Below are 21134 nucleotides of genomic sequence, written 5' to 3'. Positions count from 1 at the left end.
ATTTGTCACATCTATAGAAGTGAGATGCTACTTGACCCGTTTTATCCCTAAGACGGATATATGTCATATATCTGTCTTAAAGGAAGACCTATGGTAAGGACAAATGGTCCTAATTACCTTTTTCGGTTCCTGTGGTAGTGCCAAATTTTGGCGTCACTCTCGCATTCACTATTGTGCACACTTGGTATTAATAATAGAGGTCACAATTGTGCATTTAGGTCGTGTTATTTTTAAATACGATATTATTATGCCTGTTATTGAGTTATTTTGGTTGCGGGTCATTTTGGCTGTGCCATTTCGGTCATATCTTTCTAAGCATTTAGACACCATTACAAGATCGTTTTATGTCATTGGGCTCACCAGTCAACCTAGACTTCGATTCTTATTATTTGTACGGCATATCAAAACCATGAGGATTGTTTCCAGCCTATTTTTTAGATTCACATTTAGGTCGTGTTTAGGACGAGTTTAAGTCTAGCAACATTAAACTTGGGTCATTCGGGTCAGATTAAGATATCGTGAAAATTTTATGTCTAACTGACAAGAATTCCTATACGCTAATTGCAAAATAATTTGTAGAAAAGTCATGGGAGTTGAATAACAAAAACCGATGTTTTGGTCTAGTTGTTAAGACGGAGGTATCTTGGACAATAGGTCTCAGGTTTAATTTCCCTTTCCCACAATTGTAATGCGATTAAGTGCGCGCTTCATTAGACAAAAAAACAAAAAAAACAAAAAAAAAAGTTTGGGCCCTCAAAATAACTTTTGATAAAGTTAGAATTAACAGACCAGCAAATTTGTCTCAAAGTCATTACCAATGGTTACAGTTACTGTCAGCTTATCGAAAAGGTCCAAGTAGGGTAAATCGGGTTGTGTTGCTGTTTTGGTCCAGTTAGCAAACAGACTAAGCTAGGCCGGTTTAGGTTGACCACATTTTTCGGTTATACCGTGTTGGATTTTGGGCCGTTTATGACCATATTTTTCCGGCTCGACTTACAAGTACATCTCAACAAAATCAGGAGTTCAAGAGCAGGACTTATATCAAAGGTAAAAGAATTTGATGATCACTTCCAAAATTGCCATTGTAGGATCATGTTTCAAGTAATAGTACACCCAGAACAATAATTGACTCGTAAATCCAAACTTACTAACCTCATCCATCCATGAAGTTTCAAGCAAAAGACGGGGCAAACGTATCTACATGACTACTACAACTATCATATCATGCTCGAAAAAATAAAATATACCTTTAAATGTTTCTTCCATTAAAATGGTCAATCTCGCAGAGCAGATGAACTCAAAGCATGACTTGTCGGTCAAATATCCAACTGAAAGGAATAGTGGGAGCCTGCTTTGCTCTCTCTCGAGCTCTCTCTTCCAACCTTCTAATTCTCGGTGGTAGACTACACACATAATCTTGGGCCTTTTGCCCCTCGGAAGAAAGCCCAGTCAGCTTCTCGACCTGCCAACGGCCCACCAAAAACTCTAAGATGTCGGCATAGTCCCTAGCAGTGTACACTCCGAGCCTCTGAGCAACAGCAGAAAAATGATCAAATAGGTTGTCATCACGGCCATCATACATGAGGTGAGCCGGCATAGCGATCTTCTTCTTCATCATGTCAGCGAAACCCAGAAGAGTACCATTAGGGTCGATTTCAAAAAGCTTCTCCACTATTTTGGTATACGCAGTTTCATGTCGCTTTTCATCTGACGCAATTATACCACATATTTGTGCCAACTTGAGATCCCCGTGTTCCTTGGCAAGCCTCGCTGTATTCCCATGGGAAATAAAGGTAGCCCTTTCTTGGAATGATGTGTAAATGAAACCAAGATAAGGATGGTTTTCGGTCCTAGGATCCTAAAACACATCAATTGGCGAGGTAAACATCAACAAAATATCATAATTTAGAATAAACACAAGGGAAATCATCTTCATGAACCAGACAACGGGATGGCAAGCTAGTTAAGACATGAAAACATCAAGGCTAGGAAATTACGCGGGTTTACATGAGTTGACAGGTGCAAACATCCCCATTATCTATTCTTAACCACCATCACTATCATCCTTACCACAACTTTCACCCCCCAGTGTACATATAGAATGCAAATTAGCTACACAAAGGCTTTGATCCGTTAGGTTCATGGAACCATCTTGCATCATACTTCCTCAGAATCGGAAAAAAAAAAACTCGACTCATACTTCATCCTTAATTGTCTCATTTCAAAGAGTAAACTGGCTCACTTAAACTTTTACCCATCTTAAGTAATTAAACTTTAAGCAATTGGCCCGCTTGTAGTTTCTTAGACCTCATTTACTAAAATTTTCTAAAACATTTGGCCATTGCTAAAGTTATACAGTATGAATCAGAGAGGAGTATCAACATCACTGACAATAGTGACAGTGGGATCAAACTAACGAGGGCGTAAGTTTGTCCAAAATGGTGCTACAATCACAATATAACACTCCCTTATTACAATGAATTGGCCCCATTTGACCTTTTGTGAAGAGATAAAAAAATGGAGTATAGTATATACGTTCCTCGATATGAAAGAGGGGGTAGATATTCTTTCTTATGCCCATATGTCCCACAAAAATGAAAAAAATTCTTGAAGTGCAGCAGAAAGAATACAGCTCAGACTACCTCACAAACCTCCACCTTTTCGCTCACCCTCCCATACATATTATCTCGAATAGAAATCAGTGACACCTGAATTAGCTTAAACATACCCTTCCAAGGAAGGATAAACTTCATGGAAAACATAGCTAAGAAAGAAGAGAAAATTTCAATTCTTAAAGCTCAGATGCGGAACTCCATTTATTGATGAACAGAAAACAGTTGCTTTTTGGGGGGAAAAAGAAGAGCAAAGAAGCAGAACTTACCATCCCAGACCCAATCAGATACTGAATTGTTTTCTCAATGGCTCTCATGTCAACACGACCAGTAAGATAGAGGTACTTATTGAGAAGATCACCGTGCCTATTCTCCTCAGCAGTCCATGCTCTTGTCCAAATAGCCCATGAAGTAGGACTTGCCCCGGTTTCATCCCTGACTCCATCCAATGTATTAAGCATAGTCTGATAAGTTGGAAGAGCCTCCTCTGTGATCATATCCCCAACCAATGCAACATAGTGGTCATCCGGAATCTCCTTTGCCCTCTGTCTAAGCTCCTTGAGCTGCTCATGAAAACCCTCGGATGCGGGATCAGGAAGAAAATCTTGAGGCTGCCAACATTTTTCGACGGGCTTTAAATGGATCAAGAGGTTCTCTTCAGCCCAATTTTCCATTGATTTGAATATTTCAATCTTTTCAGGTGGCATGGAATGTGTTACTTGAACATGCACTTCACGTGGAGGCGTAAAGGGCTTTTTCAGCTTTTCTGCTTCCCTAGAATGTGAAAAACGTAAAACCTTAGAAATAATAAAAACATATAATCTATCATGTAATTCGCACAATAACAACTAGCCTTACATAAGCAGTCATAAAAGTACACTTTCACGATTAACATGGATACAAGATGGTTGTATACTAGATTTAAGCAGGCTCCATGTGTTAAATTGCTTTTTACTAACATAAGATATACTGAGATTTATCCTCATAAATCACTGGCATACCATTCTTCATATCTGAGCTATAAAGCTCGAACATTTTCATTTCGGGTTCCCCTACTTTCTTTCTCTAATTCCCTCTTTCTAATAAACTTTTTTGCTCGTCTCAGAGTTATTAGTAACTAATATTTCATAATTTATTATCTCCCCAACTATTCCCACATGAAAATATTTCTCAAAAGTTCCGTCTTTTGTTGCTTTATTTAATTTAATCTGTTTTCCCCCCATGAATTTAAAAGGGGCAGAGAGACTCGTATTTTGCCCTTCTTCTACACAAAACAAAAACATTCCAAGTGAAGTAACTAGCGAGACCTCAAATCCACAAGAAAAGTACAAATTGAAGCGGGAAAAAAACATTAGCCAGAGTCCATCTGCGATACTACCTAATTAAAAACAGATTAAACTATTACTCTATTAACATACTCATAGCAGACTTGCAGTCCCAAAATTCAATACAAAGCACTCCAATGTTTTAATCTTTCATGAATAGGTAGGCGGGTACCCTACGGTGACGAGGGTAGGTTAGGTTGGACTCTCCCTTGTTTTAATGGGATGAGACGAAAAACTCCCACTCCCCTACTACCAGAATGAAAAAGGGACTCTTAATAAACATGAACTACCCTAGTTTCTCCAGAGTAATTTAATACACAGTACTAAGAACGACTTGTGTAATTTTTTACTCATCAACCACTTCTCTTCTTAATATTCAATTAAGAGTTCTAGCCCATACTACCAGAATGAGAAAGGGACTCTTAACCAACTGATGCATATTAAGACAGTGTACCCAACAAAGAGTTAGTCAATTTAGTGATCAAAATTCAAAACACTTCTCTTCTACAGTCCAATTCATATTCTAACCCCTAAACATTCCGTTGTCACAAATACTTGTAACAGACGATCTTACATGTGAGATCAACTCATTAACACTATGATTCAACGAGGAACACATGTAAATTTGGATTGGCCTCACAAGTGATGCATATTAAGACAGTAAGCGGAGTCGTCGCAGTAATCATTGAACAAAATCCGAAACCTAAGATAACAAACAATCAACATCACCTTCAACATCAGTCATATATGAGCTTAAGCATCCTAAACTTCTCTAAACAAAGGGTCAAAGAACATACAAATAAAATGCACAATAGCATAACTGCCAAGCAATCAACAAGTACAACATCCTTAATTTCAGGAGAATAAATGTAAATGCTCAACCACCAATACCTATATGGCAGAAATGTATCAGCAACTAAGTCTCAACAACTTTTAGCTGCATACAATCTATGCCAAGAAATTGACAATCTTCCAAACGCAACAATTAAGATTTCCAATCTTTTAATTGTTACTCCCTCCCTCCGTCTCATTCATTTGTTTACCTTTTTATTCTGACAATTTGTCAAAGTATTTAAATCAGAGATAAACAAATTGACGTACTTTTGTAAAATTCAGCTCCACCTACCAGAAAATGACAATCTTTTACACTTCATGATAATAGACCTCCCACCCCAACCACTAATATTTACAATAAAGATATTTACAATAAAAATACAATATTAAATACTAAATAATAATAATTTAATAATACTGAAATCCCAGTATCAGAATCCACTGAGTTGCAGACTTACAGGTGCAGACAATCAAAAAGATGGATTTTCAGAGATACCTATTTCATAAAATGACATTATAAATGCAAAACAATATGATCAGGAGTGCAAGATTGAAACTTTTTACCAAGAATCGTAATAATTCATCAAATACAAAAATACCATGATAATCAAATTAATTGGATGATCAAATGCGATAATAAACAGATTAATAACTTTCAAAAAAAAAAAAAAACGAACAAAAATACTCAGAAAATGGAAGTAGAAGAAGGGTACTTAGGAGAAGTGGTGAGAGTAGAAGCCATGGAAAACTTGGGAGATCTGAAAGAGGGTAATTTGGGAAGAGAAAAAGAAGAAGGAAATGAAGGACATTGAAATGGTGTTGTTATTTGATTGAGATTTACAGCCATTGTTGATGTTCTTCTTGTTCTTGATTGTTTAGATGTTGAGTATTTTTGGGAGGGTTTGGTTTGGTACTTTGGTTATGTTGTTTGTGTCCACAACCACGGGAAGTTTAAAGGGAAATGTGGAATGGGACTTATGGGAGAGTCTTGAGGTTTTTTTCTTTTTTTTCAAGTTTCAACTAAATTAATGAATTGAAAATGATAAATGTTTTTAATTTTTTTTTTTTTTTTTTTTTTAGGGAGTAATAAATTTATATTCTTTAATCCCGTTTATTTATTTACCTCTTTTATTTTATGGTATCTCATTAATTTGTTTAACTTAGGAATGTCAACGGGGCGGGTATAAGTGAGTATCGCCCCGCACCCGCCCCAGTTAGGGCGAGGATGAGTAGAGCTTTAGCAGGTGGTGGGGCGGGTGTGGGTACGAAAATTGTTCCCGCCATGGGTCATGGGGTGGGGATGGATTTCGTATCTTACCCACCTAATACCCGCCAATCATTAAAAAAATTAGTAGGATTATGATAATTTTATAAATCTTGTTTAGTTATAATTAAGATATAATGATAATAATAACTATTTTATAACAGTCCGTTTTTCTTAAGACCATTGCTTTTGGTCTGAAATAAGACGGGTAACATGTCATCATTTTACAATAAAATGTTGTTATTTTTTTATAACATGTTACCATTATTGTTCACATCATTCTCAGGGTAAAAAATGACACCTCTAGTCATAACATTTTGTTAATTAATTGGTTACATTTTCTTAAAAAATGGCAACATTTTATCCGTCTGACAAATAAGACCAAAAGTGTCGGTCTGAAACAAGAATTTGTGATTTTATAAAGTTTTTTACTAATTTATTTGGTGAAAGTTATAAAGATAAATTCAAAAAAATGGAAATTAATAGTGATTAAACCAACTTTTACGAAAAAATTTATCGAATAAAATTACGTAATTTATTTTCGCAGTACATATTTTACTCATTTCAGTACATTTTCCACCAAACTTTCCATTTCTTACCCTTGACTAAAAAATCATCAAACCTAATTCCTCTACCTTCTCTCTATTGCTACATGAGTCACATCCTCAACTTCCTTTGAATTATTCAATTATCAATGATTTTTCGAATATAAAACAAGTATTTAAATCGCTAATCCATTACTAATAATCGAATTGACTCTTTATTAAAATTTTGTATCTTTTTGTAATTATGGTTCATGGTCAAATTAATAATTGTTAATTGGTGTGGGATAATGGAGATATGGCCATATGGGTGTAGTCAGATGTCGTCGGCGACATGGTCAGGCGCAGATGGACAACGACTACGGCGACCGGTGAGTGTAGACGGCTATCCGGTGCAAGTGGCTGCTGGTGGTGTTGGTAATGGAGTTGTATAAAAGTAGCAGGCTACCAAGCACATAGTAAAGTGTATTGCGTACATAAATCTTTACTTTTCCTTGTTTTAATTCAATGTAATATTGTACCAAACCACTGTTCATAGTAATTACTATAATTTGTTCGATTTTTTTTTCAATGTTTAATGTGCTTATGAATGCAGTACGAGATGAAATTAGAGAAGAATGAAGATTTGTAGAGAGAATATATTAGAGAGCGGTTAGAGAGGGAAAATAGGGGGAGAAATGAGAGGGGTATAATTGTCAACCGTGTACTACGATGAGTAAAATGTGTACTGCGATAATCAGCACCCTAAAATTATTGTGTAGCGGGTTAATAGGTAAGCGGGGCGAGTACGATTTTATATTTTTACCCATTGGGGCGGGGATGATTTTGGAAATTTGTACCCGCCACGGTGGTGGGGCGGGGATGGGTACGAGTTTTTCTTGGTGGGTACGGGTGCGGGGGGGCCTATATCCACCACCGCCCCGCTCCAATGACATCCCTAGTTTAACTTTCTACTTTGGGAATGATTTTTTAAGGTTAATTTGATCACCTGTAAGCATCCTTATCCACTTGTGATATAACAACGCTACAAATCGTCTTCTATATTTTTATTGGTGTTTGTGCCAAAATCAAAGTTAAATAAATAGCCTGGACAGAGGGAGTACATTATACTTCCTTCATTCAACTCCACTCTACCATATTTCCCTTTTCATCCATTCAACTTCACTCTACCTATTTCCTAAAAAAAATAACAAATGACCATTTTGTCCTCATACCCCATTACTTATTTACAATATTTGTCACTCATACCCCACTACTTTTACATCAAACTCCATCATTTTCCACTCATACCCCACTTATTTACATCATACCCCATTATTTATTTACAATATATTCCACCCAACCCCACCCTTCTTAATATTTGTGCAAAACACAAATAGGTAGAGTGGAGTTGAATGGATTAGTATAATGTATGCAATTTGATCGTTGTGCGATGTGCATGTATAATATACGTAGACTAATTTGTGGTTCTTAAAGCAACAATAATGATGGTTCTTACTCCTTAGTCTCCCGTTTGTCAAAAGTTTTAAAAGTAAAATTCTTCCCATTGTTGGTTACATTATGTTTCTCAAAATAAGAACCAAGTTCTTATTGAAAAACCAAGTTTTTTTGATAATTTTAAAAAACTAAAATAGTTTTATGAATATAAGAAAATTAGTAATGGATCCCAGCTACAAATTAAGTAAAAGTTCTTCCATTGTGACATAAAGTTTTTAAATATAGTTAGAGTTGATCAACTGTGAGTCGGCCCATTTGGCCCAACACGTTCGGCCCGCTAAAATAGCGGGCTTGGACAAGAAAAATAAAAAATTAAACGGGTAACGGATAAGAAAACTAGGCCCGCTAGAATAAATGGACGGGCTTGGAGCCTTGGACTAAACAAAATTGCCCATGGGCGGCCCGCTAGACCCGCTATTAAAAGTAGCCCCATAAAAGTCCTCAAACCCTCAATCCTCCGATAGTCTATGCTCATTTCATTCACAATTTGTACACTCTAAACCAATTAGGTAGCGCGAATGAATACTTATGTCTTACGTATAAGTGGGAGATTGTCGGTATTTACACTTGTCGTATAAAGATTTTCCGAGAATGGACATGCTAAATAGATTGTCATATAAAGATAGTACCTTTTAAGTATTTACACGGGAGTGTATGTAACCGCTAACAATGCCGTACAAAGACTAAGGCAAAAATGAACATTTGATGCTTGTAGTAGAACATTGCCAAACTTGTGTTTTTTCCAAAATTTAGTAAACTTATCTTTTGAAAATTAGTATACTTTCTTAAGGGTAAGATTTTAAAGAAAATTGTTAAGTTTTATTGGGATGTAGTGATAACAAACTCGTGTTTTAATAGAAACACTAATTTCCGTATTTGATATTCATCAGGCCCGCGGGCCGGCCTGCTCTCTTGAAGTGGGCGGGTACGGAGAGTGGAAACTGGACCGCTTAACGGGCTCGGGCTATAAAATAAGGCCCGCCGGACACTTTTTTAGTAGTTAGGCCCGACTCGTGTCCGGCCCAAGCCCGCTTTTGATCAGCTCTAAATTTAGTCATTGTCGAAAGATGATTTGGCATAATAAGAACTTTATATAAGTTTTTCTTAAGACGGTATTATCCGTTTTCATCTTTTTATGTATGAAGTCTTTGTTAGGATGGTAATATCCGTCTTAAGATGAACGCGGTCAAATATGCTTCCACTTGCATATATGCTATATAGAACAAATAACAATATTTTATCTTAGTTGTTCTTTCAAGTACGAGTTTTACTTCTTTCACATACTTTTTTCATTAGTTTTCCATACCATGCCATTCTCCTAAAAAACAATGGAAAAATTTATCCAGTTAATGTATTATACAACTGGTTGTATATACAACTTATTTAATGTAGTTGAGCTTTGTTATACAGTTATCGAGCTCTACTAACAAAATTATCGAGTTATGATACAAAGTTATTGAGCTTAACAGAATAATTATTAAGCTCAATAACTTTATAAAATAGCTCAATAACTTGTAAAATAGCTCAACAACTTTGTGTAAGAACTCAACAACTTTGAGGCGGTTGTACAATGTTACTATACAACTGGTTGTAGGATAGTATTTGTGAAATTTCGCACCCTCTCTTTCTCTCCAAATTAATCAAATTAAAACCAAATTACTCACTTATGAAACTTATTTCTCATATTATTCAATTAATTCAAGTAATGATTCTAACTTAGCTATTCATTGCCTTAATTATATAACACATTAAGGAGTTGAAATTAATTTAGGGTTAATAAAAATTTATATATGCAAATTAGGTTTGTGAGAAAAAGGTGACTAGGGTGGTGGAGGCGGCAAAGGTCAGGCTTCTGGTGGTCGGCCATGCAGGAAGGCGAGGGAGATGGGTGGTTGTCGGCGGTGCAGGGTGGCAAGGGAGGGGCAGCATGCTTAGTGGGGCGGATCGGGGGGCAGGGGTCTGTTTTCGGTGGGGCTGGGTGGGTGGCGGATTTCCGGCAGGTCTGGTCGGCCGGTATTGCCGACGGTGTGCAGAGGGAGGAGTGGTCGGTGGAGCAGTAGAGGGAGGAGGGCGGTGGTTGTGGGTGGTGGTTGTTGGGAGGGAGGAAATTGAAAGAATTGAGTAAATTGTAAATATGTTGAAATGTAAGGGTTAAAATGGTCAATTGTGTACACGATTGAGTAAAGTATGTACATGATTGAGCATCACCCTATTTTATTAGTCACTAAGTAGCCTATTTTTGTCTCATCTATCATAGTTGACTTGTTTTAAGTTTGAGAACGATATTTTATTAATAAACAAGAATTTGTGGTTCTTATGTAGTCTACTTTATATTAATACCTTGAGTTGAATAAGATGTGATATGAAGGCTTGAATGTTGAATCATATATTCAAGATTCAAGAGTGGATCTGACAAAGCAAATTGACTCGACTGATTTGACATAAACGCAACCCAACCCCAAAATGTAACACTTGAATCACTCGACAAAAAAAAACATTGATTTGAGAAATGACTCGGCCTAAAATAACTTGGAAAATGAAAAATTAATTTTAAATAAAAACTATTCTAAAACAACATGATTGACTATCCGGGAACAACCCGTCTCGAAAATGACCCAAGTGAAAGAAAATTGACGACATGAAAACTGTTTTGATATTTGATTGAGATTTAAGGCCATTGTTCGCTATTTGTTGAGTTTTTAATGGTTTTTTTTTAATACTTTGGCACTTCGATTATATTTTTGTATCTGTAACCACAGAAAGTTAAAAGGAAAAGAAGGAATGGGAGAGTTTTGGGGTTTCTCCTTCTTTGAACATATTAACTCAAAATGTAATGAAAAAGAAAAATGTAAGTGTTATATTAAAATAATGTGTAGAAAGTAAAAAAAAATGAAAAATAATAATAACATTTTAGGTCAGTATAAGCGTAATTGTCGAAATAAGATCCACATGCAATCTGACGCGAAAAGTCAGCACCTCCATTGTTCCATGGCGACTTTATGTTAAAGCCGTCATGGCAAATGTCGCCCTTTGCATTAGAAAAACCATAAAATATACCAATATATTTTCGTAATTTATTTTCGCAGTACATTTTTTACTCATTGTAATACTTTTTGTATCAAACTTTCCATTTCTCTGCCCCTAGCTAAAAAAACATCCAACCTAATTCTATCTTTTTCTCTCTATTGTTGAATCCTTAACTTCTTTCAAAAATAGGCAAGTTCTTCAATGATGAACGATTATTCGAGTATAGAGCAATTACATAATTTGCTAATCAGTTATTACCAATTTAATTTCTCAATTATCTCTATTATTATCACTCAAATGAGGGGTTCAGATCCCTTAAGTTCCCCTTCTATCAAAATTAATTAAACATTTCGCAATCATTGTAGAACTTTATCTTGTCTCTAGGAAATTTGATCTGTTTGTCGTGGATGTGAAACAAGGAGATACGTATATAATGTAGACTTTGGCCAAGCTATAACTACCCTTCTCATATTAATTCATGCTTAAGTTTAACTGAGAAAAATCCGAACATCCGGACCAATTGTCGGCGGCGTCGATGACGCCGGCGAGACGGAAGGATTGCTTGCATTTCTATACTTTTTGGAGAAACTCAAGCAATAAGCGGAAAATTCGGGTGAGAAATTGATCACTATGAATGGTAAATAGGTAATCATGAGATTATGAATATCAATGGCGATTTTCGATTCGCTATGGAGCGGGGAGTGAAGGAGTTTTTGAATTGGGCGTTTTGGTATTGGATTGGAGGATCAAATGCAATAATAAACAGATTAATAAATTGAAAAAATAAGAAAAACCCAGAAAATGAAAGTAAAAGAAAGGTACTTGGGAGAAGTGGTGAGAGTAGAAGTCATGACAAACTTGGGAGATCTGAAAGAGGGTAATTTAGGAAGAGAGAAAGAAGACGGAAATGTTGGACATTGAAATGGTGGTGTCATTTGATTGAGATTTACAACCATTGTTGTTCTTCTTCTTCTTCTTGTTTCTTTAGATGTTAGTATTTTTGGGAGGGTTTGGCTTGGTTATGTAGTCCGCAACCACGGGAAGTTAAAAGGGAAGAGAGGAATGGGAGAGTTTTGAGGTTTCTTCCTCTTTCTTTCAACAACTAAACTAGTTTTAAACCCGTGTATTTATGCACGGGTTGTATTGTCGTAATAACAGACGTTACTATTGAATACAGGAGACAAATAGTTTAAAATTTAAAACGGTCGGGTAGTCACTATGCTCAATATTTTATTTATGATACATTACCATTTATGAACTTGTGGTGAACACTGGTGGAGTGATGGTGGAAGTCATTGGCTTATTAAACTCACTTACAATGAAAAAAAATACCCATTTATCAAGATTACATATATATGGGGGCCATTTAAATATAAATTCTATTATAATATGTTTATTAGTGTGTGTAATGGGTCATTCCAAATTTTTCATTTAATAATAATAATAATAATAATAATAATAATAATAATAATAATAATCCATGCATTCATGCAAAAAAAATAATAATATTAATATTAAAGATAAACTAAATTATCCATTTATGTGATAAAAATATTTTTGACCCATTTTAATATTATGCCACTATATTTTACTACCACCACATCGTTTATTCATGTGCATTAGGGCCAATAATTCATGAATAACGCAATAGTCTAGACCTGTCAACGGGTTGGGCGGGTCGGGTCTCGGATCGGGTCATACGGGTCAGATCAGAATACGGGTCGGGTCAAATATGGGTTGGGTTAGACACGGGTCGGGTCATACGGGGTACTGATCGGGTTAGGGTCAGAATACGGGTCAAGAATACTTTTTTAACGCCTTTTTTAAACGATTTTTTTTTTAAAATGTAAAAAATATTTAAAATTAATATTTTAATCATATTCAATTTTTATATTAATTATATTGACATAGTTATTAAAATAAAGTTTTTTCAATAATTATTTTATTATTTAATATTATACTGTAAAAGTTATACAAAATTGACTTTTTAATTGTGTTTGTAAATTTAACTAATAAAAATATAATTTTTTAAACTATTTTTTCAAATATAATAATAAATATTAATATTTTAATAAAATTCTTGATTTTCCTTTGTCCTAATGGGTCGATCTGTTCGGGTCGGGTTTCGACCCTAAAATAACAGGTCATTTTGGATTCGAGTCAAACAGGTTGCCGGGTCGAAATTTTCGGGTCTTGACCCTGAAAATGGGTCGGGTCGGGTCGGATTTTTGTATCAGGTCAGAATTGAACGGGTCTATGCAATATGATGCATCTTCGTATATGATTTTTCTAACCCTTATTTATGCATATGCATTACCCAATTAAAGAATCATATGCTCATTATTTAATTCATAAACCCTACTTGATACTCACTGAGTCACTCCCCTATTTCACTCTTCTACTTTCAACTATCTCTCTAAAATCACCTATCTCCCTTTAAACTCAAACAACTCCGCCGCCTCCCTCCCAGCCGATTCACCTACATATCATCAACCACCTATATATCCTTACTTAACTAACAACCTCATTTCGACAAAAAATACACCCCCACCAGTGCCACCACGACATTACCACCACCGCCTACACCACCACACTCATTAAATACCACCGCCTTCCTATATTTGTACAACTTCATTAATATTATTTGGATTATTGCTTGCATGCCTCCTTGAATGGATAATTAATGGTTAGATATTCAAGAGAAAGAGGCTAATGACAAAGTTAAATGTTTGAATCAAATTTTTTTCTCTTATTTTTGTATTGTATAGGAATATGTTTTTTTTCCATGTTTAATTTTTATGTAATTTTTTTCCAAGTTTAATTTTAATATATACAAAATTTATTGATTTTAGTACTTTATTTTTATTAACAATTTTTTTTATCTACTCATTTTACAGGTTAAGATATTTTTCAAAAAATATTTATGATAAATTCTTTTTTAGTATTATTTCAATGAAATGCTCTAGAATCTATTCAACTGAGTTTTATAGTTTAGTTTCATATTTGATTAAGTGTTCGATGTGATAATGTTAAATATTTTCTTCAGTTTGATCAACTCATCAATTCGTTAAGTACACGTTGCACGCATGTTATCGATATCGATTTATAAGATATTTTGGGTTCAATGATAATTATAGTGTGTTTTGTGACTTCTCCGTTTCAATTTCATTTCCTCGAGTATTTTTTCAAAAATTTTACTCCGTACCTTTTAATGTTTTCACTTTGTTAAATTTTGTAAAGGGAGATACTCTTCATTTTATAACCAAATGCCGTCTATCAATCTGTTCATTTATAGATTTCAAATTTGAAGTAATAGTCTTTTTTTTTTTCATCATGATATTAAAATCTTGGTCCTGTGTTAAATTTAGGGTATAATGATTTGAATTTATTTGTTTACAATTTATTTGTTCAGGTATTCAAGAGGGCGAATTTTTGTAATTATAATTTATTAATTCAGTTTTTTAGTTCTCAATTTTATTAGTTTTAAATAGAAAAGAGATTGTAATTATTAATTTGTAATTGGTAATTTGAAATCTATTAATTGAAGTCGTTTAACATATGAATTTCTTTATAGATTTCCGGTTTTTTCGTATTTTATTTTTAGGTTAAGATTGTACGTAAATAAACTTTATATCATAAATTTTTTAACACATGAATATGAATATTTTGGAATATGAATTTTATTGGAATCTGGAATGGGAAGCAAATTAACTCCTTAAAATGAATCAATGAAACGCGAAGCAGTGAGAGAGGAATTAAATACATCAGATGAATATGGGGTCTCACCCAAAACCAAAAAAAGATTCACTCCCTGAAAATCAGGGACCAATAGAAAATCTTTAAATGTTTTTGCTTTTATAGTAAAGGGATTTGTAATGATCACTGCCTCGATTCTTTACACTTTTATTTTTTCCGGATAATGCAGGCGTACTCCTAAAGTTTCACATTTTGCCCAAAATACTCAATTTTTTTATCCAAAAATGTTTAAGAGGCCATAACTCGTGTTTACTGATACAAAAGTTAAGACAACCTTCGTGGCAGTGGAAGCAAAACATAATAACGACAAGAACTTGCAGCGGAAACCTCAGAATGCAACAGTCAGACAGACTGTTACTAATGAATATGAAACAGATTTGATCGAAAAACAACAGTCTTGGAGACTGTTACTTATTAACAACAATAATAGCAAATTAACAACAATGAACAATAGGATTAAACGAGGGAACAAACACAAGAGATAACGAACCAGAAACAATATAAGAACTGGATATTTGCTTGGATTAGACCTATAATCCAACCAATGGTGATCGCTGTTGCAGGACCTATTGCTAGTCGATCTAGTTAATGCTTGAACGCGTCAAACAAGAACCGAGTTTGGAACGAACACGTCAAACCGGAGGCACAAATTGCACGCAACAACAAGCTTCAGTTTTAATATCAATATTCAACAATCTCACTAATACATTGACAGCTATTCAGTCTTTATAGGACTCGAAAAAGGTTGTATTTCAGGTCACACAAACTATTTCTAAAGATATTATTAGCTAAATAAGATAACATAAATTAAGGAAGTAAATAACAACTCATTGCATAATAAAATAACACTAGATAATTGAGATCTCGTTTTTGTAGTAAGAAACGTGCACCAACAACTTTATTTTGTATCGTTTACGAGTTCAAAAAGTGATAATTTTTTTTTTCAAATCGATTATCTTTCTGAAAACTACAATTTGAAAAAAAAATGTCTTATTTGGATCCCGTGAATAGGACTTTTTGTATGTCAAAATTTTTTTGACCGAACAAACTTTGAGTGACGATATCTCTTGGTCACGAGTTTCAAGCTCGACAATTTTTTTTCAAGTCGTAATTCTTGGAAAGATGATCAATTTTTAAAAAAATCGTCACTTTCTTAGCTCGTAGACACGAATTATGGCCTCTTAGAGTCTTCCGGATAAAAAACAACTTGGGTATTCCGGACAAAATGTCAAATCTAAGGAGTACCGCGTGCATTTTCCTTTGTTTTGGTGAAGAAAATTTTAATAAAACTCAAATAATTTTTTTTTATAAGGTAAAGAAACTAGATTGATCGAAATCAACCTATAACACCTTTTCGGGTGAGAAAGGTGCAAAAAAATCAATGATTTTCCAAACACCAGGAATCAAACATAATAAAAGGACAATAAAGAGGAAGCTCTTAATCAATAAGAGAGTCACTCCAAAGCCCCAACAAAGAATAAAAGAAATATATAATAAATAAACCAAAGAACTAGTAACGATTACTCCCCTAAAAAACTGGTGATACAAGCTTGCAATAACACGGGATGTGCCGCACCACAATGCAAAAGACATGAGAATAGACCAAAGCAACAGACACTAGCTCCGCAACCTCACGGACCACAAACTCACCAATCAAAGTCGCAAAGAACTGGGAATGAACTAGCAAGCAGATGATACATACCACGACCAAACCCCCCAACAATATAAATCAACAAACTTCAGATTTGGAAGAACAGATTTTCAGATCTTAGTAGAAATCCAAAAAAATTAAAATTTCCAACCACATTTCTATCATCAACAATATTGCTTTTAAATCCTTGATTTAATCTTTCTTTACCAAGACATATGACTATGATAAACTCTCCTAGACTAAATTGGAGTGTAAATCAAAGTCTAGTCATTAATAAGAAGAAAATCAAGAAAGAAAACTGAAAATTTTCAATTAAAGGGACTAAAAAAGACTATCAATCTTCATAACCATGTAGATGAAAATAAGGAATACTATGATTATGAAGAAAGGGAATAAAGAAGAGAGATGAAGGGTTGTGAAAAGACCAAAAAAATCTAGGTCTTTTTTTCTAGGAAATTGAGAGAGTGATAAGTGCATATTTTATACATTTTTACCCCAATAATATTTAGCTCCATTTTATATGTATTATGCACTAACTTTAATGTTAATGAGCTAATATTTGCTTTCTAGACTCATTTGTATGTTTTGTCATGTTTTGTAGGAACATAAGCTTTTAGGAGCTTAATTTTACAACCTTTGGAAGTACTAGAAGGCAGAAGCATGAGCTAAGTATCTAAGCTAAGGAAGAAGATGGACTAGCATGAAGGAGTTGCATGGACTAACAATGCCAAAATAATGGACCAAAATGTAGATGTGCAACAAATACAAATGCAAAGTCAAGCCCATAATTCACAAGTCAACAAATGTCTAGGATGTTAAAGTCACATAGAGATCCTTTCTAAGATGCCAAATATTGCATTCAACCGGGTGATTAAAGGACCATTAAAACATGAACATTGGATTCCTTGAGCATTAAACCAAGAATTGAAGAGAAAATACCCGGGCAATGGTAACCCCGATCGGGGACGTGGGATTCTCAATTGTTTACGTTACACACTCAAGTCCTATATAAAGGAACCTCAACACAAGCATTTGGGACCATCTTTTCTACACACTTTTACATAGAAATTCTCTTTAAATTTAGTAGTTAGTTTAGGTTAACTCTTAGTTTAGTTTAGTTTAGATTTACTTTATGTTATTTACATTTCCTATTTACATTTCAAGTTATAAAACAATTTACATTTACAAGTTATTTATATTACAAGTATTGTTCTTTCATTTCCATTTTCCTTTCCAATTGTAAGGTGATTTCTTATTCACATTTTTTCACAGTCCTTCCATTTCTTTTCATAAGCACTAAGACCAAGCTCACATGACTTCTAACAATAAAACATATCCCAATGAGCATCCAAACATTATCCAACTAAGCTACTAGCTCAACAAGAGTAAGCAATTTCAATGATGTAGCTAGGGATAAATTTTGTAAAGGCGTCAAAAAGGCTAAATTTATCATGTGAATGACTTCAAAATGCTTTAACAAATGAATGCATGCTTATAAAGAGATGAAATTTAAACTATACTTGTGCGTTTTGATGAAATACACATCATAAGGAGACACCTACACTCACCTAAGAGAGACCGGACATGGATGCATCGGTCTAAAGAGGCTCTACCTTACCATTTTGTAGCTTGCCAAAAGTCAAGATCAAGCCTATTCAGTTCATTCTCCATCTCCCACCTACTATGTCAAGACATCCCCATAAGTAAGAATAAATCAAATAAGAATAAGAATAAATCATTAGTTTAAGCAATATCATTAGGATATGCAAGAGGGCATAAGTAGGACAAGCAAAGAATTAAAAGCAAAAATTCACACAAATTTTTCAAAAATTCTCACTAAATCTACACAAACTAAATGCAAACTAACTAATATGCAAATGCAATCTCCCCCAAGCTAAACATAACATTGTCCTCAATGTGCCAACAATTAAATACCCAACTAAACCATAAAAATGGCGCAAAACACATAAGCAAGAAGGACAATAGGTCATATTTAATGGGTTACGAGAAATAAACTAAAATTCAAAACAAAGAAAACTTACTAGACTAGCGAGCCTCCCCCAAGCTAGCATAAACATTGGGGGATTCCTCCACTGAGCATCTCATCAAGAAAAATGAGCCAAAATTCCGGTGGGTACTAGATCCTTAATGCTAATAGAGGTTTTCGGATGTGACTTGATTGAGAAATGAAGAAAAATAAATAGAAGGAGTACCGTCCTTTGTTTTTGAAGCATATGGAGATTGATAGCATATCCCGTCTTTTATTAAAACACGTAATAAAGTAGAAAGTCACGACCCCAATCGGGGACAGTCAACCCCGATCGGGGTTGACCGTTGACTTTTTTTTTTTGGGGAAATGTTACGACCCTGAACAGGGTTACAACATCAGGTAGTATGCTATCCTTCAAAAGGCCTTTTCTCCTTTTCACACCTACAAATCACAACTTAAAATAGCTAATTAGTCTAAAATTTATTCCTAATTCTAATAAAACATGAAATTGCGTAAAAATTGAATAAAATAAAAACAAACTTGTTTTTCCTAATGGATCCTCCATCGTCCTCTAAAAAGCACGTCAATGCCCTTAGAAGTAAATCATATACCTGTCCATGGGAAATATAAAAGCATATATACGCAATTGATAAGTTATTAGCTTGAAAGATCAAAGATAAAGTAGGATAAATCTTATCAAAATGCACATCCGAGATTTCAAAGAGAACCACCGTATCACTCCACTCGTCAGTAAGAGATGGAACATCATGCTTAAGACCATGAAACAAATTGTTAGTGTATAACATATCATCATAAACGGTCTTAAATTAGTGACATGAAAAATCAAGGGGGTGGGTCTCTTTGGAAATGATTGGTTTTTCCCACTTATTCTTGATGGGCTCATCACGAAGTCCCACATCAACCACAATTGGGTCAACTATATTCTCCGTGAAATGATTCTCAAGGGTTTCCAAAGATTCGGGTGTAACCTCATCCGTATCATTAAAATCCGGCCCAACAATATCCATGTCATGGGTGTCATCTACTACAAGGTCAATGTCATGAGTCTCTAAGTGGTCAATTGGAGTGATGTTAAGGGGAATTTCAAAAGAAAAATTATGACCATCATCATCATCTTCCAATAATTCTAAGTTATTAGGGGCAAAAGACTCACATGGGAAGGTGGCATAGTAGAAGCTTCGATACATCGCTCATTTTCTTCTTGGATTTCTGTGAGCATGTCTCCGACCCTTTTTAAGGAACGAGGTTTAGACTCTTGTTGCTCCATATAAGCTTGAGTAAGCATTGTGAACTCTTCTGTGACACACCTTAAATTTTCTTGGTGAGCAAATTCCCGACATTGGTCGGCCATGAACCTTAGGAAAACCCAAAGCTCCCCCGCACTCTTGTAGTAATTACTCTCCCAACTCATCTAAAGAGCCAAATCAAGGTACTCGGAATCCATTTCGTCAAGCACAACCTGACCCAATTCATATTCATTGTAAATGAATCCAAGAGAAGCAATATGACTAACATATTTGTCAAATTGTGATAAATAGTCATGAAAGAGTTGGTTTGGTTGTTGTAGGAAGGGAAAAACACTCACTGGACAGATATGAGAATCCCTTGAGATAGTTTTACCACCTGAAAAGGCACTAAAACTACAAGAAAACTTGTGAGAAAGCACGATCCCAAGGAACAAGTATTCCTCGGGACAAAACAAGATAAAATTCAACAACTAAATAACAAACAAAACCATCTCCCCGGCAACGGCACCAAAATTTGATAGGCTTGTCGTGTACTGTGCAACATAATTACCTTAGACACAAATTAATGTAGCAAAAGGGGTCGAACACAAGGAGACGGGAATTGCGTTGTGAAATGCTATGGGAAGATTTCTATCAAGATCGATTTCGTTTTGGGTTTGTTTGTTTAGTTAATGTAAACTATATAATATAAGGGAGTCTAGGGGAGTCGGGTCACGCATACAAAGCTAAATATGATCATGTTGAATTCGGTATCAATAACATTGTGAATTGTTTAGGCTTAGAGACACCCACCTTACGGCATTAGTGTCAACCATAGACCGGGTCCTAGAGAAACTCTCGTCCATGACTAGGTCGTCCTACTACACATGCTTAGTCTAATTCAATTCCGTGCCTCTCGACTTTAGAACAAATGAACAAACTTAATCGATGAATAAGGCCTTTTAAACATAGATTAAACGTGACGATGCAAACATGTGATAGAAACAATTGGACAAAATTATTATCAACCTATTTTAACATTTTATATATTTGATTTTGCATGGTTTCCTTAGCCCTTAGACTAAGGAATTTAGCTACTCATATTAAAGTGTAATCTATAAACTATGTTGAATAAAAGGCTAAATATAATTGTAGATATAATATAGACTAAATGATATAATATGTAATGTGAGATTAAACTAAGTGGTAGAAATGAAATGCTAGCGATGTAGGTATGAGCATGTAAATAGAAATGTAAACTAAATAAACAAGAATAAGAATTACCGAAATAAGAACTAGAACTTGAATTGCAAAGAGAACCAAATGCTTGAATTAAATTTGAACCAAGTGTTTAACAACTACGAGCTTGACAATATTGAAAACAAGAAT

The 21134-nt window shown here is 34.7% G+C and overlaps 1 protein-coding gene across 1 annotated transcript; it reads right to left on the bottom strand.

Moving 5' to 3' along the window:
- Positions 1–1025: 1025 nt before the first annotated feature.
- LOC141606234 (stearoyl-[acyl-carrier-protein] 9-desaturase, chloroplastic-like) lies at positions 1026–5779 on the bottom strand. The gene is made up of 3 exons (XM_074425287.1): positions 5485–5779; positions 2882–3386; positions 1026–1858 (listed from the first exon to the last, which is right to left on the bottom strand). Exons 1-3 carry the CDS (start codon positions 5616–5618, stop codon positions 1298–1300), a joined length of 1200 nt encoding a protein of 399 aa, XP_074281388.1. The 5' UTR covers positions 5619–5779; the 3' UTR covers positions 1026–1297.
- Between the last annotated feature and the right edge of the window lie 15355 nt (positions 5780–21134).

This window comes from Silene latifolia, chromosome 10 (assembly GCF_048544455.1).
Source record: "Silene latifolia isolate original U9 population chromosome 10, ASM4854445v1, whole genome shotgun sequence".
Taxonomy (NCBI): domain Eukaryota; kingdom Viridiplantae; phylum Streptophyta; class Magnoliopsida; order Caryophyllales; family Caryophyllaceae; genus Silene; species Silene latifolia.
This window is presented reverse-complemented; position numbering and strand designations above follow the sequence as displayed.

Excerpts from the sequence above, each read along its gene's own strand:
- LOC141606234 (XM_074425287.1), bottom strand. The coding sequence starts at position 5,618 with ATGGCTGTAAATCTCAATCAAATAACAACACCATTTCAATGTCCTTCA. Across the intron at positions 3,387-5,484 it reads ACTCTCACCACTTCTCCTAA|GGAAGCAGAAAAGCTGAAAA; the intron begins GTACCCTTCTTC and ends TTCACATTCTAG. Across the intron at positions 1,859-2,881 it reads ATCTGATTGGGTCTGGGATG|GATCCTAGGACCGAAAACCA; the intron begins GTAAGTTCTGCT and ends GATGTGTTTTAG.